Source organism: Myotis nattereri (genome assembly GCF_964212035.1).
Source record: "Myotis nattereri genome assembly, chromosome: 8".
Classification (NCBI taxonomy): domain Eukaryota; kingdom Metazoa; phylum Chordata; class Mammalia; order Chiroptera; family Vespertilionidae; genus Myotis; species Myotis nattereri.
In genome coordinates this window covers 29,724,399-29,745,369 of record NC_138083.1, presented here as the reverse complement: position 1 = coordinate 29,745,369, position 20,971 = coordinate 29,724,399, and the positions used below count along the sequence as shown (strand labels likewise).

At 49.9% G+C, this 20,971-nt stretch overlaps 1 protein-coding gene across 3 annotated transcripts in view; it reads right to left on the bottom strand.

Annotated features, from left to right (window-relative positions):
- RASSF2 (Ras association domain family member 2) overlaps positions 1-20,228 on the bottom strand; it is a 37,983-nt gene extending 17,755 nt beyond the window's left edge. For all 3 annotated transcript variants that reach the window (XM_081097452.1, XM_081097451.1, XM_081097453.1), the window contains exons 1-2: positions 19,903-20,228; positions 1,309-1,399 (exon numbers count right to left, since the gene is read on the bottom strand). In XM_081097452.1, coding sequence (XP_080953578.1) covers positions 1,309-1,367 — 59 coding nt within the window. In that variant the 5' untranslated portion in view covers positions 1,368-1,399; positions 19,903-20,228. The remainder of the gene's footprint in view (positions 1-1,308; positions 1,400-19,902) is intronic.
- Positions 20,229-20,971: the final 743 nt, after the last annotated feature.

The following is a 20,971-nucleotide window of genomic DNA, read 5'->3' as shown; positions in this document are numbered from 1 at the left end:
GATTCCATTTATATAAAGTTTGAAATGGGTGTTAGAATTCGGGATAGTGGTTCACCTTGGGGAGCAGTGACTAGAAGTGGGCAGGAGAGGGTTTCTGGGCCCTGGCAATATTCTATTCTAGGTGCTTTTCATTTATTTAAAAAATGTTTTTTAACCTACAAGCCTGTTACCAGGCTTTCGTAGCTGCTAAATACTGATTCCCAAGTGTTCCCCCTGGGACCCAGGTCTACTGAACCTGGAAGAGAGAGGGCTTCATCCCTCTGTGATCAGAGTGAGCCCTCATCAAACCTAAGAATAGTCTGATTGAGTTTTGTCTAAAAATGCATGGTAGTGCATGAGGGCTGGGAGGGGGAGAAGCTTGAGGAGGCTGCTAGTTGCTTTTGTCTATGCTCAGACAAGGGGCAATGGAGCCATTCAGTGGGGATATTTGGGGCCATGCCAGAGATCAAAGCTGGCTGGGAATTCTAAGAAGCTCTTGACAAGCTAAGTCCAGATAAATTGGAGTAATTCTACACAAGTCTAAATGAATTAGTGAAAAATGGACTCCAAACAACCTAAACCAAAAAATTGTTGGTACTTTTGAACACTCAGATCTGAAACTAGAATGCAAAATCACTGGTCAGTAGAAGTCCCTGGGGAAATCCTTCAGTGTAGCGATAGGAATGATCCATTATCTCACACAACATGTGTCTGTAGATGGCCAAGGGTGTCTTAAAAAATTAGTACAGTTTGAACTCAGAAAAATTAAACATTTAATTAAGATAGAGAGCTTCCAGGATGTGTAAATCCCTGTGTTGGATATAAATATATAACCTGAAACTTATAATTCAAAAAAGCCCATTTTGGCTCAGCCCCATCACATTAGCAAAAAGCTGAGTTCAGGAGATTTTATTGCCTATAAAGCAATAACACTGTCTTCTCCTTTTCGGAGGAACTTGTGATTGAGCCAGAACCGCAGCAGTATAGCAACACAACTCAGCTGGGACTCCCTGGGAGACACCACAGACAGGACAGTAAGCAGCCACTGCTGACTCCTCCTCCTGGTAGCCCTCCAGGACACCATCTCTTCTGAGCTTTCAAAGGTGCCATATCTTAAAGATCTCCCCTTAGTTCACTCTCTATGGCCAGACTCTGGGGACGTGTTATCTAGAGCAGCAGCCTTGCTGATGCTTTTACTAGTCCACACTCAGCTACTTACTTAGCTCTTTCTCACACACAAGAGCCTCAGCTCTCTCATGTACAGAGGAGGCATCTCTGCCAGTGGCTTCCATCCACATGGGGACACAACAGGACAGCAAAAAGACTTACTTGGAAATGTATTTATCTTTTCCACATGGGACAAGGGAAGTTTGGTGACTGTAGTCCATTCTTCTTTCCTCTTTTCATCAGAAGGAGAGACCTGTATTTGAAAGGAGAAGCAGAGGTTAGAGTTAGGTTGTGTCCTTAGGAATAAGCAGAAGTTGGGCCAGGGGACCAGGGGCACGTGGCTCTCTGTTCCCCCTTCCAGATCCACAGCGTGGGCAGCCCAAAGGTGACCAAGGCTAGTGAGATGCCACACTGCCGGCTGCTGGCTCTGCTTGCCACAGCCTCTGAGAGAAAAAATGCCCAAAGGAAAGATGACCACCGTGGACAGCTCCAGAACGAGTGCCCTAGCCACAGAGAATGTTGACACCCAACTTGGTCCCAAGGTCAACCAGTGAGTCTTCCCTGAAGAGACCTCCAAACACAGAATAGAGATTCATCTGACAGGAAGGCTCAGATTCTACTAAAGATTGGTAAACCACCTAAAAATGCCCAAACAGAGCTGGGGGCAAAAAATCGCAGCGTACACATCTATAGTCACCGTTAAAATATGATACTGTGAAGGCAAATGAATTACCTGGGAAAATGACAATACATTATGAAAACACATGCTACACAACTATGAGCCTAATTTTGTCTAAAATATATGTAAGCAAGGGGGATAATGAGGGGGAATAGGAGATATCTATAATACTATCAATAGTAAAAATGTGTTTTAAATATATATATATACTAGTATGTAAGCATGAAATATTAATATATATACATTTACTTGAATAAATATATATTCAGATTTCAATTATATATATGCAGTCAGGCCTCAATGTCATCGATTGGTTCTATAACTTTAAGCAAAACGATGTATAATGACACAATTTTACCATAGGCTAGTTGATATAAACAAGAGTAAGTTCCTAAGGCATTTCATCAACATTATAATGAAATGCCATAGAATGAAATGACATTAATCAAATGAAAGATTAAAATCATATGATCATCTCAATAGATGCAAAAAAAAAGGCATTTGACAAAATCCAACATCCTTTCATGATAAAAATTACAACAAATTCAGTATAAAAAGAATGTACTTCAGCATAATAAAGGCCACGTATGACAAGCCCACAGCTAACATCATACTCAACGATGAAAACTGAAAGCTTTTTTTCTAAGAACAGAAACAAGATAAGGGTACCCACTCTCACCATCCTATTCAACATAGTACTGGAAGTCCTTGCCAGAGCAATCAGGCAAGTAAAATTTTAAAAAAGGCATCTAAATCAGTAAGGAAGAAGCAAAGTTGTCTCTATAGATAATATGATCTTACATTAAAGACTCCACCAAAAAAACTGTTAGAATTAATCAATGAATTCAGTAAAGTTGCAGCACACAAAATCAACATACAAAAATCAGTTGCATATCTATACACTAACAACAAACTATCTGAAAAGGAATAAAGAAAACAATTCCATTTATAATAGCATCAGAAATAATAAAATACTTAGGAATAAATTTAAGCAAGGAGTTGAAATATCTGCACACTTAAACTTATGACTTCGATGAAAGAAACTGAATAAGACTAAAATAAAAGATATCACATGCTCATGGATCAGAAGAACAGTGTTAAAATGTCAATATTACCCAAAGCTATCTCTAGATCCAATACAATCCCTATCAAAATTCCAATGGCATTTTTCACAGAAATAAAATAAAATATACTAAAATTTGTATGGAACCAAAAAAGACTTCAAATAGGCAAAGCAATCCTGCCAAAGATGAACAGTGCTGGAGGCATCAAACTTCCTGACTTCAAACTACACTGCAAAGGTCTTGAGAAGGCTAAGTGGCTAATTCCAATGTAACCCTGATGTGTGGGGGGGGCTAGTAATCTGAATCTGTGCCAGTAATCTAATGTACATTCTTGATAACCTATAATTAAATCACTGCCCCTTTCTCCACAATCTGGTCTTGCAAGACCTGTTACCTAAATGCTCACATTTTACAGAGGCCATAAACCATGAGCCCCCGGATGGAGTTATCAACACTGACATCAGGCCAGGCCCTTCGATATGATCTGAAGGCCCCCATCCCAACACACGGGGCTTTTTGCAAAGCCCACGAAAGATCCGGAAGTATGATCCATATCTGGGGGACAAAGAAGCCAAAGGGGTATATAAAAAAGAGCTTCCACCATATTGGTTTGCTCAGACTTTGGAGGCAACTCCTCTGAGACCGCTGGTGTCATAAAGCTGTGTAACTCCATTTCTCTAAGCGTCACTTGGGTTTCTTTGGTCTTCTACAACAGTCTAGTAACCAAAACAGTATGATACTGGCACATAGACCAATGAAACAAAATTAAGAGCCCAGAAATAAACCCATGCATATACAGTCAACTAATATTTGACCAGGGAGCCAAGAATACTTAATGAGGAAACAACAGTCTCTTCAATAAATATAGGGAAAGCTCGAAACTCACCTGCAAAAGAATGAAATTGGACCCTTATCTTACACCACTTACAAAAAATAATTTGAAATCGATTAGACTTACATGTAAAACCTGAAATTGTAAAAATTCTAGAAAATAAAAACAGAGAAAAAGCTTCTGGACATTGATCTTGGCAAAAAATTTTTTGGATATGATACTAAAAGCACAAGCAAAAAAAAGCAGAAATAATTGAGACTACATCAAACTAAAAAGCAAAGGAAACAATCAGCAAAATGAAAAAGAAACCTACAGAACAGGAGAAAATATTTGCACATCATGTATCTCGTAAATGATTAATATCCAAAATATATAAGGAACTCATATAACTTAGTAGCAAAAAATATGAATAATCCAATTTAAAAATGGCTAAAGGGCTTAAATAGACATGTCTCCAGAGAACACATACAGATGGCCAATAGACATATGGAAAGATGCTCATCATTAATCATTAGGAAAATGCAAATTAAAACCACTATGGGATATGACCTCACACCTGTCAAAATGGCCATCATCAAAAAATCAGCAAACAACAAGTGTAGGTGAGGATGTAGAGAAAAGGGAATCCTCATGCACCATTGGTGGGATTATAAATTGGTGCAGCCACTATGGAAAACACTACAGAAGTTCCTCAAAAAATTAAAAACAAAGCTGCCAGATGACCCAGCAATTCTACTTCTGGGTATTTATCTGAATAAAATAACAACACAAAAACAAACAGATACGGAAACAAACTAGATGTCCATCAATAGGTGAATGGATTAAAAAAGATATGATATAGCCTGGCTAGTGTGGCTCAGTGGTTGAATGTCAGCCCATGAACCAAGAGGTCACTGGTTCAATTCCCAGTCAGGGCACATGCTCAGGTTGCAGGCTCAATCCCCAGTAGGAGGTGTGCAGGAGGCAGCTGGTCGATGTTTCTCTCTCACTGATGTTTCTATCTCTCCTTCCCTCTCCCTGCCTCTCTCTCTAAAAATCATAAAAACATACAAAAAAAGATTATATGTACAATGGAAAATTACTCATTAATAAAAAATAATGAAATCTTGCCATTTGCAGCAACATTCATGAACCTACAGGGTATTATGCTAAGTGAAATAAATCAGACAAAGACAAATACCATATGATTTCACTTATACATGGAATCTAAAAAATTAAGCGAATAAATGAAACAAAACAGAAACAGAGCCATAGATATAGAGAACAAGCTGATGGCTGCCAAAGGGGAAGAACGTGTTTGGGTTTGGGGGAAAAACAAAACCCAGAAGGCATAATAAAAACATAATTGATACCAATCTGTAAAAATTTTAAATTTCTGTTTAAAAAATTTTTTTCCCTACCCAAAGTCAAAATGCAAAGGACAAATTGGGAGAAGATATTTACAAAACGTGACAAAAGGCTAATGTCCTTTGTGGAGAGCGGCTCCAGTGTTTGGACAGGCTCAAGCCTTGGACTAAGGAGAGGGCACAGTTCTCTCAGTGCCACGTGCACGTCCCAGCTTGGAGGGCAGGGCCCTCCCAGCACAATTATAGCCAACAGCTATGGTTGTAAGCTTGAACCTATGGTCCAAACACGTGGCCCCACGTGTCTGAGTGATGTGGGCTTGATAGAGTTCAGGTGCATGTAATTGAGTAGGATCGAAACCCACGAGAATGTTGTAAACATCTTGGTCACACCCTTACTTTGCCTCGTGGAAGCCGGCTATAACATAAAGACACGGCCTGTGGGCACTGGCACTGTCTCTCCTTCAGAGAAGCAGCGTCCCACTGAGACCCAGCTTTCTTCTCTTGTCTGTCTTTTCTCCATCCTTCACTGCCACCACTCGGGCTCACCCTTGGCCATGCTGGCGCGGCACAATACTTACTATGTACAGGGCTTTAATAAATCAGAAAGAAAAAGATTCTACACTCAGTAAAAATTGGTCCAAGGACATGAACAGACAATTCGAAGAGAAATAAACACAAATAGTTAATAAACTATGAAATCTTTCTCATCACTTTACTTTTACCTACCAACTGATAGAAGCAAACAGCAAATCATAACATACTAGACATATTAGAATCTAGCTTTTAGTTAAAATTATTCAATTAGCCCTTCAGAGTCATAGCTGCATTGCAATATAGTCATGTCCTGGGGCCTGCAGTCCCGCCTGCAAAGCAAGTTTCAGAAGGTACGGATACTCCGCTAAGATAACAGGAGAACATACCCCGTGAAGCATGGAATGCAAAGCTCTGTTCTTTTCCTACTGTTCTCAGGATAATGTCACTGACTCACAACCCCAAGATGTGTTCTCTCCCACAGTCAAGTAGACCCAGACACGATGCCCCCAGGGGTTGAAAACAATCAGGTTGCTGAAGCTTGAGTAAGAACTGACCAATCAACACAGCCCAGGACCCTGAGCCCCTCGCTCACGGTTTCTGTCCTGTGAAAGCCCTTGTCTGTAAAGCATCGAGAAGCTCGGGTTTTTCCAGCACAAGCTACCCGGTCTCCGGTGCAGCGCGATACAATCACCGCCACTCTCTTTCACTGCACCCGGTGTCAGCGCAACCGGCTATCTGCAGCGCCCGGTGGACAAACTCTTTTCTCGGTTCCAGATATAAATCAAGTAGTCGTGAGGCCCAGATGCGGGAATTCTCCAAGACTTATGGTCACTCTCAATCTGTCGGGTGACCCTACCAAGGCCATCACTATAAATCCGACCTATAGGCTCATGTTGCCCAATCTTTATCTCCAGCTGGACTCCTCCCCACCTTTTTTTTTTTGGTACTTTTACATTCCTTGGGTTAAAAGTGTTAGGAAAATACTTACATCACCTACCACGTTGTCGAACTGAAATTACAGGTAACTGATTATAGGACCCAACCGAGCCCCTCCTTGGTCTGCCTCCGGGACAACATCTGCGTCTCCCCCTACAAACTTTCCAACCATCACCACAAATCACTGGTTATTCCAGCCAGCTGGGGGGTGGAGGGGACAGAAAAAGTAAAGCCTGCTAAATTTGCATACACTTTAAGGCGAACACAGCAGCAGAGCTGACAAAAGGCCGGAAACTCAGAGCTCAGTCCGAGACTCCTTAACAGAGCATTGTTTCTCACGTAAGGAAGGGCCAGAGGAAGACCATTGATGAGCTGGAATGTGGAGGACACTTCCTCCGAGGTGCTTGCCAACATCTGCAGCCTTCGAGAGAGTGATTCGCTCAGCTGGCTGTTGCAACTCTGTTATTACTAAGAATTTAAGGCCCGTCCTGGCTGGTGTGGCTCATTGGTTAGAGGGTCAGCCTGCGCATGGAAGGGTCTGGGGTTTGATTCCCAGTCAAGTCTCTCTCACATCAATGTTTCTCTTTCTCTTTCTCTCTCTTTCCCTCCCTCTCCCTCTCCTATTTCCCTTCCTTCCACTCTCTCTAAAAATCAGTGGGAAAATATCCTCAAGGTGAGGATTAACAACAACAACAAGTTTTTAAAAAAGAATTTATGGCCCCTACCTGGACGCCAAAATGCCTTGTAAGAATCATTTACAAGAGCCAAGGTGGGCTGGGAGCCTCCCAGGACCTAATCCTGTTGGAGACACATTGGGCCACCGACCAGTCAGTCTCTGGCATTGACGACATGCCCCTGCAGAATATTCCAGGTTCTCCTCAGCTCTGTTAAAGGCCTGGGCGATGCCATCCAGCCTGTCCATGGAACCTCATATGTCCCATGTGGAGGCCCATCCATACTTGCTGCCTGCTTCAAAGACAACCCGGAGGTAAGACCCTCCCTAAGATTCAAGAGAAGGCCTTGACAAAGGGACGATTCCTATGCCATTGAGTATGATGACATCCCAGCCACAGAGAACTTTCTGGGCCTGCGTTTCACCCGCTGTGAGCGTGCCCACGCTCCTCCTCAGACCCGAGCACCCTCACATGTTTTCTGGACCCTGATCCAAAACCCAGCTCTTCCCATAAACTGTCCCCACTGCCCCTGAGCTGTGATGGGGGGGGGGGGGGGGCACGGGCGGGGTGGGGGGGGAGTAGGGACAGGAGCTCACCCCTCAGCCTGTCCTTCCTCCCACACTTCCCACACAGAAACCATCCTCTGGTGTCTCTCTTCCCTCCTGGACCTGGAGCCTCCTCTCTCTGGACCCCCAGCTGCCACACAGAGCCTCTCCGGCAAATATTCTCATTATCATTATTTTTTCGAGGGAGGGAGTGGGTTCAGCAGCCAGCCCAAGGAAAACCTAGAAGCACACCCCGAAATGCGGATTCCTAGAAGCACAGCCAGAAATGAGGGTTCCTGTGCACGTGACTACTGAGGAAATGCTTTCAGGAGAACTCATTAAGGGATCGAGGGAAGCAGGACCGGGAGTGCTGTGGGCCCAGCTGGAGTCCAGCCACAGCCTGATCCCATGGGAGCTGCAGGGTGTGAATAACTGCACAGTTGTCCCGCCTTGAGACAAGCAGGCCAGGCCTTTGTATCCAGTGCCAGTCAGTCACCGACTCCAGGCCAGCCCTCGGAGGACAGGCTGAGCTCCCAGGCATTTCCCTGCAAGAGCAGTTCTCAGGACTAGGGAGCAGCTAAGGCCCCCCCACGCCAACACCCACAACATGCGGTAGGTACAGGGGATCCTGGTGGGCACCCGCATCGTCCACTACCTGCCCTATGTCTGGGCTTGAAGCAGCTCCTGGCTTTGTCACCTTCTCCCACACACCCTCAGGCTGGGAGGATAGAGCTGCCCACACAGGATAGCCAGGTGCAGTGAGGGGCTGAGCTGTGGGAACGGGGAATAGACTTGCCCAATCTCTGGACCAGTCAAAACCCTGAAGTTATTGCAGGAAGGACCCCTTCCTCTTCCTTCTCACAGACCTACCTCCCACTCACAGGTGCTTCCAGCCTCCCACTCCAGGCCTCTCAGATAAATGGAAGTCACCAGCTCAGCTTCCTGTGAAGAGGGCAAACATCAACTCTCAAGAAACGCAAGCAGGTAGGAAAAGCCATCCAAAACTCGCTTCAAAAAAATGATAACAAATATAAAATAAAACAAAACTTGCTCCAAAGAGTAGACTCTCCTCTGTTCCTAGCTCTTGGTTCCTCCAAGCTCCAGTGCCCTCACTCCCACTCTGCCAGGGAGCCCCGAAAACACAAGGCAATTAATCGGGTATTGGAGCATCCCTGGGACTGGGCTAATCGCTATACAGTTCCAGCCCAGAGACAAAGTGGCTCTCAGCTCACTTATCATCTGTAAAGTCCCCAGGGAAAGAGAAGGGGGGGGGGGGACACAAATGCAGAACAGAAAGGTAGGCAAACCCTGGCAGGAAAGTCCAGGGTGAGATGAAGAACCACGCCCCCTTTGGTGGTTTGTGTTTTTTTTGTCTCCTAAACTGTCTTCCTGGTTGTATAGCAGGAGCCCGGTCCCTCCCCACTCCCACCTGAGCTCCCAGAGTAGGATGGAAGGTGGGGGACAACAGCTAATTTATAGGACACAGGCAGTCCGTGTCTAAGAAAGTATAGCTAGGAAAAGGGCCAGGCGTGGGGAGGGGCGTGATTTCCACAGAAAATACCAAGGGCCACCCCACAGGACCACCCCTGAGCAGTGAGAGGGCTGCACACTTGGCAGGGCCTCCACTGACACCTAACGGGGACGGAGGAGCAGCTGACCTTGAGACACCACAGGACATCTCAGAGGTCCTCTTTAGACTCTCCCAGGGTCAGAGGGTGGGGCTGGGGGAGGCAGGATGGTGATTTAAAATACCCACGTCCAAGCTGTAACATCAGACACTCTGGGTGGGGCCCAGGGTGAGCATTTTAAAAGCCTCCCCAGGTCCTGCCAATGTACAACCGGGGCTGAGAACCAGCGTGAAATCTGACAGGAACAGAGACCAAGGACACCGACACCTGCCTCTCAAAGCAGCTTTTCGAGAGTGGAGAGAACAGAATTTTCTAAAAGCAAACTGAGTTTGGCCTTTAGCGCCCCCCCTTCCCCATAACTAATATTCCGAAGGGGTAAGGGGACAATGCTGAGCCCCCAGAGGGCCAGTGTATGCAGGCGCACAGCCAACCCAAAGGGCCCGTCACGCAAAGCCAGGCACCACACCACAGAAGCCAGGAAGCCAGGAAGCCAGCCCCAGGCCCAGATGCAAAGGAAATGCTCGCTGGAGACTTCCCCTTTTGGGGCCTTCCCCACCTCTCCTCTGAACTCCGCCTTGCCCTCTGGGGACAATCTGTATCTCCTGGGTTGGACAAGCACTTTATCCCACACAGTGCTTCGAGCTACAGAGTTAAAGACCGCCCCAGCCGGTCTCCTGAGGACTCTGCTTCGCAGCCAAGCAGCTTTGACGGAGACAGTGCTGGCCCCTCTGCACTTCGGCCCCCTGCTATCGGGGCAGGAAGAAATGTAGATGGCAAACAGGAAACCCCAGCCCTGTTGCCACACGAGGAATGAGACTTGAGCTGTGGCCTGGGGCCCTGCCAAGATCTAGAGATTACAAGAGATTCCACCTCCCAATTCCTGAACCCGAGCCTGTCCTGGACGTGGGCAAAATTCGGGCTGCCTTGGAAAGAAACAGGATGCAATTTTGCCTCCTGCCTGCCTGAGTTATTCAATAAAAGGCACACTTATTGGCCAGGCCCCTGTCCTCTCTGGGACCTGCCCACCCCACTGATCCCTGAGCCTCCCTTCCCGAAATGTACCTCCATCCCCTTTCCCACCCCAGGGGGCCAGGCCCCCTGTGATCCACCCATACAGCTCTCCCAAGCACTCTGCTCAGGAAAGGGTCTAAGCATCAAACACCACCAGGGGGAAAGTTAAGGTCAAGTGTGCTGGTGCATGAACTGCACTTTCTCAGCTTTACTGTGACTGTGAATAAAAGGCTTGCCCCCCCCCCCCCCCCGCCTCAAAGAATGTCAAGCATCATACAAGGAGGAAGGCAAAGGCATATGGGAGAAGGGGCTTGCCCTGCCTAACAAGAGAGGCACTTACCTGAAGGCAGGTCGAAAAGAGAACTAGCAGACTAGCTGCAGGAGGCCTGGACACCTGTTCCCCATAAACCAGGAGCAGAACAATCACAGTGTTATTATTGTGCTCATAATAAGACGACACATGTGAATACTAGGTAGCTACCATAAATGCGAGCCTACTGCGGGCTCTTGCCTGCTCTGACTCACTTCATCCCCACAACCACCCCAGGAAGAAAGACGGAAATCCCAACATCTGGATAGACGTTTAGAAAGAAGCCCAAAGGCCCATAGCCTCACATCAGAGAATCGGGGTGTTGGAGTGAGACCAAAAAAAGGCATAAAGGAAGTAAAAACTTCAGACAGAAAACGCTGTATGTGTGTGAATGTATAAGTATGGATCTGTGAGAGTGTGTGTATGGAGTGTATATGCATGTGTGTGTGTGTGTGTGCGCGCGCGCGCGCGCGACTTAGATTCTGGCTCAGAGAAACCAAAGACCTAGATAGCTAACTCTCTAACGATATCTACAGACCCCCAGGGAAGAGCATGGTCACATCTGCCTCTCTAAGCAGCACCTACATCACCTTCCACCAGAGGGGCCCAACCAGGATGCACCCCTCATGGGCTAAAAGCCAACAAACAGAGTGTGAAATTCCGTGTGGCTGAGAGGAAGTCATGGGAAGTTGGAGGAGGTGACACTGGCCCTAATGAGGCAAATAAGATGAAGCATTCCCTGACCTGCATCTCTCAAGACTGAGGGCCCTTTTACAGGGTAGTTTCGTGTCCTCACTCGGGAAGGGCACATTAAGCTCTTCTCCAGTCCAGTAATTACAGGATTTAAGTGGAGACCCATGTGATCGGGGCCTGTATCACCCCATTGTGCTCAGAGCCCCAACTGGCTGGCTGTGGGTTAGCCTCTCAGCTCTGCAGGGACCTGCGACCTATCCGGGCAGGTGAGGAGGGGCACCTCCTGTTCCCCATTTCCGACCAGCACAGGTTTCTCGGGCTACACTTCCTGTTTACTGAGCTCTTTCTCTAAGACTCATCTCTGACCTCACATCCCCTTCCTCAGGGAACCCCAGCATTGCTTCCTTTTTTGGTGCTACAGGCTGACACCGACCTTGAGTGCCGAGACCTTCGGGTTTCCCCTCCCTGCTACCTGGGGCCAGAATTGGAACCCAACAGCCAGGACCACTGGCCTCCTCCAGCCTAGAAGGGAGGTTCCTCGAACTTGGGCAGCAGTCCGGGGGCGAGAGTGGAGGCAGGGTCCCCAGTTCTGAGCCCTCCCCTGGGCAGCCACTGGGGGGCATCTTACATCCGCTCCCCTTTAACCTCGTGTGCTCCCTACCACTGCATACAGCAGATCCCTCACACAGCAGATCTCTTGCCCCTCAAATTGCCAGGACAGAGGGCACGTCCTGGGGTTTCCAGAACATTTCCAGGAGACTGAGGGGAAGTTTTTTCACAAAGCCACATTCACACTCTCCCCCGCTGCCTTGTCCCCAGCTGACTAACCCTGACAGAAAACCAGCACCACAAAAAAGCAGAACTTCTCCTCAAAATGGCCTTCAGAAGCCTCTCTTTACATTTGTAAACTCTTTGCATTTCCCCAACTTTCTGGGAGTGAAAGAGCAGCCTCCTCCTGGGCAGACAGGCAACAGGCAGAGCCAGGCACCAGGTAAAGAAAGCCCTGGAGAGCCCAGCGGTACGTGTCCCTCCCAGACCTACAATCTCTCCTGAACTCAGTGGAAGCCTCACAGGCCCTCACGGGAGCTCCCGCAATGAAGAAGGTAGAGCATTCCCCACAGCACTAGTTGTCCCAGAGCAAAGCCATTTGATCCACCCCTGTGACCCCTGAACAGAGTCATGAACTGGTTTCCTGGTTCTGGGTCCAGAAGTTTCCCAACTTCCTCTCACCTCAGACAGGAATAAAGTGCACACACCTCCTCCCCTGCCTCCCCGCATCCCCCACCCCTCTGCACCTTGTGTCTGACTGCCCCGTCACACACACAACCCAGCACACGCACAAGAGGGCGATCCTTGTCCCAAATGTCCATATGAGTGGCTGTGAGATGTGTATGAGCTTTAGGAAGACAGCACCCATTATCTGAGGCTACCACCCATCTCCCCGGAGTTCTGGGGGCCTCCCGGACTCTAGCAGCGGACATCGGACCCTGACTGTGCACAAACATCCAGCAGCCATATCCACAGCCACCACGTGGGTATTTAGCAGAGTTTGAAACACACAAATAGAAATAGAAAGGTTGACGCTCTCGTTCACAATCTTTAAGGAAGATGGTTTTCACCTTGTTTGGACCTCACTCACTGCAGGAGAGCTGTGAACCCCAAGCACAACTTCTCCCCCCCCCCCCCCCCGACACACACACACATACAAAAACCCTGGGATGATGAGGCATTCAGCAGCAGTAACATTTTGCCAAACATCATTTCAGAGGTGTGCCACACCAGGACAGCCAAGGGTGAACCTGAGTGGAGGCGGCTGAAAGGCTTAGAAAAGACAGACAAGAGAATGAAAGCCGGGTCTCGGTGGGACGCTGCTTCCCTGAGTGACAGCTCCGACACCCACAAGCCGTGTCTTTATTTTATAGCCGGATTCCAGGAGGCAAAGTAAGGGCGTGACCAAGATGTTTACAACGTTCTCCTGGATTTCAATCCTACTCAACTACATGCACCTGAACTCTACCAAGCCTCCATCACTCAGGCATGCAGGGCCACGTGTTCGGACCATAGGTTCAAGCTTACAACCATAGCTGTTGGCTATAATTGTGCTGGGAGGGCCCTGCCCTCCAAGCTGGGACTTGCATGTGGCAATGAGAGGATTGTGCCCTCTCATCTGTCCAAGGCTTGAACCTGTCCAAAACACTGTAGCTGCTCCCCACACAGAGGCAAACATAAATGGATGACATGATATATTTTATAAAAATAGCATACTGTTTAGGAACCAGCTCTTTAGAAATACAATGGGGCCTTGACTTACAAGTGTCCCGACTAACGAGTTTTTTGAGATACCAGCTGACTCTCGGCTGATTTTTTGCATTGAGTTGATAGAGTAATTTGAGTTAACGAGCTCCTTAACGAGCTCTTAACGAGCTCAGTCTCAGAACGAATTAAACTCATAAGTCAAGGCCCCACTGTATATGTATCACCTTTTTTTGTATGTTTTTATGATTTTTAGAGAGGAAGGGAGAGGGAGAGAGAGAGAGAAACATCAATGAGAGAGAAACATCGACCAGCTGCCTCCTGCACACCCCCTACTGGGGATTGAGCCTGCATATTTTCCCATGTTAATATATATACTTCTTTAGTCCTATACGTTTTGTAGCCATGTAGTATTCCAAAGTACACAGATATACCGTAATTAACAAGTTTACTATGATTGGACATCTAGTCTCCATTTTTATTCTGGTGGTTATTATTATAAAGAATGCTACAAAGGACATCGCCGTGCACGTATTCTTCTGCACTTGTCCAATTGAATCCTTAGGGTAAGAATTCCTACAGGTGGAATTGTTGAGTCCAAGACTTCCTTGGGAGGACTGTCAACAAAAAACTGAAGCAGGGATGTTGAATTCTGTCATATAAAAGTCCATTTCTCCACGTGGGCATGTCTTGGATTCCATTTGGGTGTCTATGACATTGCATAGTGGTTCGGGGAAGTAGGGACTGCCTTTTCCATGAGAAATCATCTCTCCGCTCTGTCCCCATTGGGCTTCCTCTGGGGACACACCATGCCTGTGTGATGAAGTGACACTGGTACACAAGGAAGGTGGAATTTTACTGGGTTAATGCCTACCGAATTCCCTGGGCTAGCAGAAAAAGACTATAGCAAAGCCTAGGATGGCCCAGTGCTGGGTGCCCCACAGTGGGCAACACACGTGTGGACACGCGAAAGGTATTCTTTTGTGAAAGGTTTTGTTCTTGTGTGGACAAAGGAAGAATGCAATGGACCCTTCCTAAAGAGACCAAAGGCTACAAGGAACTTGTGGAATCATCTAACCCCGTGCCCTGGAGATAGGGAAACTGAAAGACTCATAGCATAAACATTCCAGTAATCTTTCAATGAACCCAGAAATTTCACACACAGTGAATCAGCCAGTTCAGGGCAGTGTTGAACATACTCCCTATTTTTTTTAATCCTCACTTGAGGATATGTTTTGGGTTTTAAAAATTGATTTTAGTGAGAGAGGAAAGGGGTGGGGGATGATAAACATCCGTCGACTGCCTTCCGTGCACACTCTGACTGGGGATCAAATCCACAACCTAGGTATGTGCCCTGCCCGGGGAATGGATCCCAAAACCATTTTGGTGTATGGGTCGGTGTTCCAACCAATTGAGCCACCCGGCCAGGGCTGACCATACTCCAAATTGTGACACCTAGTACAATTCTTATCCTCCTCACCCTGTGTACAAAACTGGAAATCAAGATCTGAGATCAGCCCAGCCAGTGTGGCTCAATGGTTGAGCATCAACCTATGAACCAGAAGGTCACGTTTTGATTCCCAGTCAGGGCACATGCCTGGGTTTCCGGCTCATGTGGGGGGTGCAGGAGGCAGCCAATCAATGATTCCCTCATCAATGATGTTTCTATCTCTCTCTCCCTCTTTCTTCCTCTCTGAAATCAATGAAAATATGTATTTAAAAAAAAAAAAAAAGATCTGAGGTCACATCCCAGCTCCCACATGACCAGACGTGTGCTGAGGTTGACTCCTACCGGCTCTCAAGTGCTGATGAAGCACATCTCATCCCAACTCAGTGTTGAGCGATGCCATGTTAGTAGCTTGAAATCTGCCACGTGGGTAAATTTACATTACAGAAACCAGCAAACGCCACCAAACCACAAAACAGGCTTATTCACCTTCCTGCAGAGCCAAACAAACATTCCTCAGCACATCACAGGTCACAATCTAGATGTGAAAACCATGAGCAGTTGACCTGGGTTCCTCACCTAACCTAAGGACAGCATTATAATTCTCCATGGTCCATTATAATTTTCACTCCCTAATCCACCACAGCCCCTTCGGTACTAATCAATGCGCCAGTAAATGTTTGCCTGAATGCTTGCTGTCTGCCAGGCCCGGGCCGAGCTCACAGCACCATATCCCTGTGAGACAGTTATCAGTTCTGTCTTACAGTTGGGGAAACTGAAACTCAAGAGACTCCCGATGACTTTTTAATTACGGACTAAAGCCCCTCTTAGGGTGGTATTCCCCAGATGTTGACCCCAAGATAAGAGTTCAAGGGCCAGTGGAAGGCAGTGAGAAAGTGCACAGGGAAGGGAAGGCAGCCAATGGAGGGAGCCAGTTACCTGTGAGCCAGCAGACAACATGCCCCGAAGTTACCCCAACCAAGAGGCGAGGTAGCTGGAGTGTTTATGCACCTTCTCCCATCAGTCATTGCTCGAGGCCAAAGGAACATGGGAAGGGTGCTGCCATTGCTCAATGCCACGCAGCTAGGAAATGGTCAAATACAATTCAACTCCAAATTCAACACTGTTTTCATTACTCTTGAAGAAATGAGCCATTAATCAAACAAACACTCAAATGAGTGCCACTTATGGGTAAACTTGCGGGTGAAGTAAACTTACTTTGTCCAAGCGCTTTGGGTGGACATGTCCAAGGAAAGCACAGGGTATCTTTTTACCAATTTCTATTAGTAGAATAGAAAAGCCCTTCTAAGTTCCTTTGCTCTTCCCTCGGGAACAGGCCAAATGCCCTTCCCCACCCCCTTCTCCTGTGAGAGGCTGCCCTCTGAAGTTCAGCCACAATTGCCTTGGGCGGGAGTCCTGAGCCCCAAGCTGTCATCATCCCAGCAGCTGCATCAACCTGTGATTACAGGCTTAGTCTGCCATCCGAGGGATGACCAACATGACCCCTAGTCCCCCAGCCAGTCGAGGCTGAAGACTGTCCCTGTTTTCTGTATCCTGCTTTCCCTCTGCCTCCTGCCCCATCCCCACCCCTCAACATCCTTCATGGGAACCCACAAGCAGGCCAGATAAATAAAACCACAATCATGGTTCTGTGGGAGCATAACCCATCTTAAGATTTGTTTTAAGTTCTTCTGGAGAGGCAGGGAGGTGTTTAAATAGGACAGTGTGTCATTGGGTAAATCACTGCACCGTATTGTGACCGGTCGGGGGAGAGGACCGCTGCCCTGGTTTTACAAACCCAGCTGTAGCAGTTCTCAGCAGCTACGGATACAGACAGAGGCTGGGGGTCTTGTTCCATCCCAACTGCACAGCGGAGACCTGCCCGGGGTTTCCTCAGAGGGAGAGAAGGAAACGTGGGCAAGTCCCGGAGCTGCTCTTAGAACACCCAGTTCGAATCCCCTTCTCTCCATGGGGTTCGCTGGCAATCTGGCCCTGATTCTACACCCTACCTCCCAGTGAGCACACGTCCTGCCAAAGTACCCGAGACAGGACTAAAAGCAATGATCAGGCCGAGGTCCTCTGGTGACAGGACCCCTTTCTGGCAAGGTCCAGGGTCCAGCCCTTGGCACCCCGCAGAGATGCCAGGATGTGTGCTCCTGGGCATCTCTCTAGCCCACTCTCTCAGCCGTTCCTAAGCCAGTGGTTCTCAACCTTCCTAATGCCACGACCCTTTAATACATTTCCTCATGTTGTGGTGACCCCGAACCATAAAATTATTTTTTTAATATATTTTTATTGACTTTTTACAGAGAGGAAGGGAGAGGGATAGAGTTAGAAACATCGATGAGAGAGAAACCTATCAGTTGCCTCCTGCATCCCCTACTGGGGATGTGCCCGCAACCAAGGTACATGCCCTTGACCGGAATCGAACCTGGGACCCTTCAGTCCGCAGGCCGATGCTCTATCCACTGAGCCAAACCGGTTAGGGCCATAAAATTATTTTCGTTGCTAGCAGACACAAATCTTGGCTCCAGGGCACCAGGAAATAGACCAAGAAATCCAAGCAAAACCAGCAGATGACTGAAAAGTCCCAAGTAGGCCAGTGCATCAGAGAGCTGAGGAGGACTGAGGGATCAAAAACAAGATGTAGGGTCATCTACCACTCCCAAGATAACACAAACTGGAGAGAAGGCCTGAACCCCCAAACAGAAGCCAGGCAGAAAAGCAGAGAGGTGAGTTACAGAGACCCAGGGCAGGGGGAGACCACCCTCAGGAAGGTGGGGTGCTGCCAGCTAGAGATGCAGCAGGTGCAAGTACTGCATATGCCCTGGCCCACTCAGCCTGGTGGAGAAGGTACACCCCACCTTCCCTAGGAGGAGGGCATGACTGGGGGCCCTAGATCCCCTGACCTCCTCTCAGCCAGGCTCCCCAAAGGTGCCCCTCATCATTCTAACAGATTTCACCAGCATGAAAACAAAGCCAGAGGAGCATGGGACATGTGTAGGCTGCACCACACAATTATCCGATCTCCCCAATACTCCCCCTCTGCTCTCCCATCTTCTGAAGCAGGAGCAGGAGTCACCCCCAGCCTCTCCAGCACAGAGAGCCCCAACCTGTATCAGCCCAGACTCCCAGGTGCCCCGCAGGCTGCTTGCTATGCCTCCTCCTCCCAGGGCAAGAACTATTCTCTTTCCAAAATACCCCACCTCTCTGAGCTCAACTATCATTTGAGGCCCTCCCTGTTCAATCTACCCCGCCCCCCCCCCCCCCCCCCCCCCCCCCCCCGCCCCCAGGTTCCCTGCCCCAGCTCCTAGGCATCAGCTGGCCTGTCTAGAGGAGAAAGCACAGCTGGTGCGCAGACTCATGGCCCCACTCCAGGGTCTCTGTTCCCAAATGGGCACCTCCCACCCACACTTTGTCCCTAGGACACTGCATTTGGACACAAGCTAAAAAGAAAGAACTCTCCTCAAACAACGCAATAAATATGACTTCGTCATGAGAAGTGTCTTTAATTTTTCAGACCCCCTGCAGAAAAAGTTCCCGGTAGGTAAATGTGGACTGATAAGTACCATCATTCCAACCCCAGATTCCTCATCCAGATAATCTGGAAAGAAGGCTCCTGGCTCTGGCTGCGGCAGCTGCTCAAAACAATCATTGTTTCTAATTCTTTCCTCCCATTGTACCAAGATCAACTGTGGCAGGAACTGAGTCCCGCTCCAGGGCAAATTGTTACTGGTCAGCTCACTGGTTCAGACGTTCATTCATTGCATGTAAGGGACTCACTATAAGCCTGGCCGGCTCTGGACACAGCCTCTGGCCTCTGGGAGAACACGTTCTAGGGCCCGGATTCCGGCCACCTGGGAATGAAGCGCATGGCAGCCGCGAGCAGCCGCCTGCTCGGTTCCTCCTGTCACGGAGGTGCAAAGGTGCTGCGACCCACCCAGGCCCCACAGAGCGCCCTGGGGCAAGAGGGGACCCCGGGCCTCCCAGCCCGGCCGCTGCGCCGCTCGGCCGTCCCGGTTCCTCCCAGTTTAGAAGCTGAATGCAAAGCAGGCGCTCGAAATGCAGAAGTGGCCGCGTCCGCCCAAGGCACCTGCCTCTCTCCGGCGCCGAGGACGAAGAGCTGAGGTCCCCTAGACCTCAAGCACCAGCCCCGGAGGCGGGCGGGAGGCCGCAGAGGGGAAGTGTCCCGGGGACCAGGGGCCCCCGAGCACCCTGAGCCCTTGTGGAGGCAGAGGGAGCCGGGGGGGGGGGGGGGGGGGGCTGGAACCCGCCTCTGAGGAACGGACTGTCCGTTGGGCCGGGAAGGAGAGGGCCGGATTGGAGTCCGGGCACTCCCCAGGGCTGTGGGGGCCTCCCCTCGCTGCACCTGCCGCCCTGCCCCACCTCGCCAGGGAGTCGCCGGGACCCCGGGGATGGGGCGGAGGAGCCTTCCAGCCGCCGCCCAGGTTGCGGAGAGAAGGAAGGACCCCCGGGCTCGGGGCGGGAGGACGAACTTGGAGCCACAACTTTCTCCGGCCGGAAGGCAGGTCGGCTGGGGTTCCATGCCTACGCAGTCCCTGGGGAGTCCACACCCCCAGAAACCCCACGGGAACCCCCAGCGGTTGGGCAGGAGGGAGGAGACCGGGGGGCAGGCGAGGAGCGAGGGGCTGACCTGGACCCGGCCGTGCGGGGAAACTTTCGGGGAGGCGGAGACTGGCAGGGGAGAGAGGACCGCGGGGACCCCGCACCCGGCGTCCCGCGTGCTGCGCCCGGAGCCTGGCCCCCGCGCCCCGCGCCCCGCGCCCCGCGCCCAGAGCCTTGCCTGCGTTCCGAGCCCGCAGCATCGCGCGCGCCGCGGAGACCGTGGGTTGGAAGCGGGGTGCCGCGGCAGGGGGGCTGCTCCAGCCTGCGCCTCGGCCAGCCTTCAGCGGGTTCGGATCAAATCCGGCGGGGCGGGGCGGGGCAGGGCTGGCGACCGCCACGAGATTGGGGGTCGGACGCCCCGCCCTCCTCGCTCCCTCTCCGCCCTCCTCGCCCTCTGCCCGCCCCTAAGCCTTTATCTTCCCCTGTCCGGTGTGATCATCCTCCCTCCACTTCTTTCCTGAGCTCTCCATCTCTCCCACACCCCTCTTCCCTCGCCTTTCTTCCTCCCCTGCTCTCCCGCCTTTCCCCCTCCCCCTCCCCCTCCCCCCGGGGGGCGGAGCCTCTCCCCTCCCTCCCAGACAATGGGGTGGCTGAGCGTCCCCTCCTTCCCTGCCTTTGAGTCAGAGCTGGGACTGTCAGTGCCTCTTCCGGGCTCTGGGGGGGCGGGGAGTGGGGGGCCAGGGGGTGGTGAGTGCGTGGAGGGGGTTAGTGTGCGAGGGCGGGGAGCATGCGCTGGTTTCCCTCCCCCATTCGCTCTGCCCTCTCCAAGAGGGATGGGGTCTTGGCCCCGCGCTGTGACAGCCACTCCCAGGGAACAGTCACGCTGTCCTGGGGAGCCCCGCTCGAGCACCCCGGATTTCCCAGGCGAGGATGTAGGATTTTTTTTTTTTTCTCCTAACACACAGGCTTATTCCAAAAAGGGGCTGAGCCGAGCAGGAGCTAAGCCAGGTCCCTTCGACTTGGCGGGCTGGCAGACGTGACGATAATGTGACAGAGGCCACGTGTCTTTGTCCACCCCTCACCTCCCCCTCTTACCCATCCCTGGACCTCCAGGGGCTCTCAGTGCACAGGAAGCCCTAGGACATCTCAGCTGCCCCGGAGCAGGGGGAGTGGGGGTAGGATTGGGGACTTATCTGTTTCTTCCCTATTTTCAGAATTCTCCTCCCACATGCATACCCCAATTCTGAAGAGTCAGTCCCCACGCCGAAAGGGAAGGGGACCTAAAAGCGGAGGGTGGCCAGCCCCTA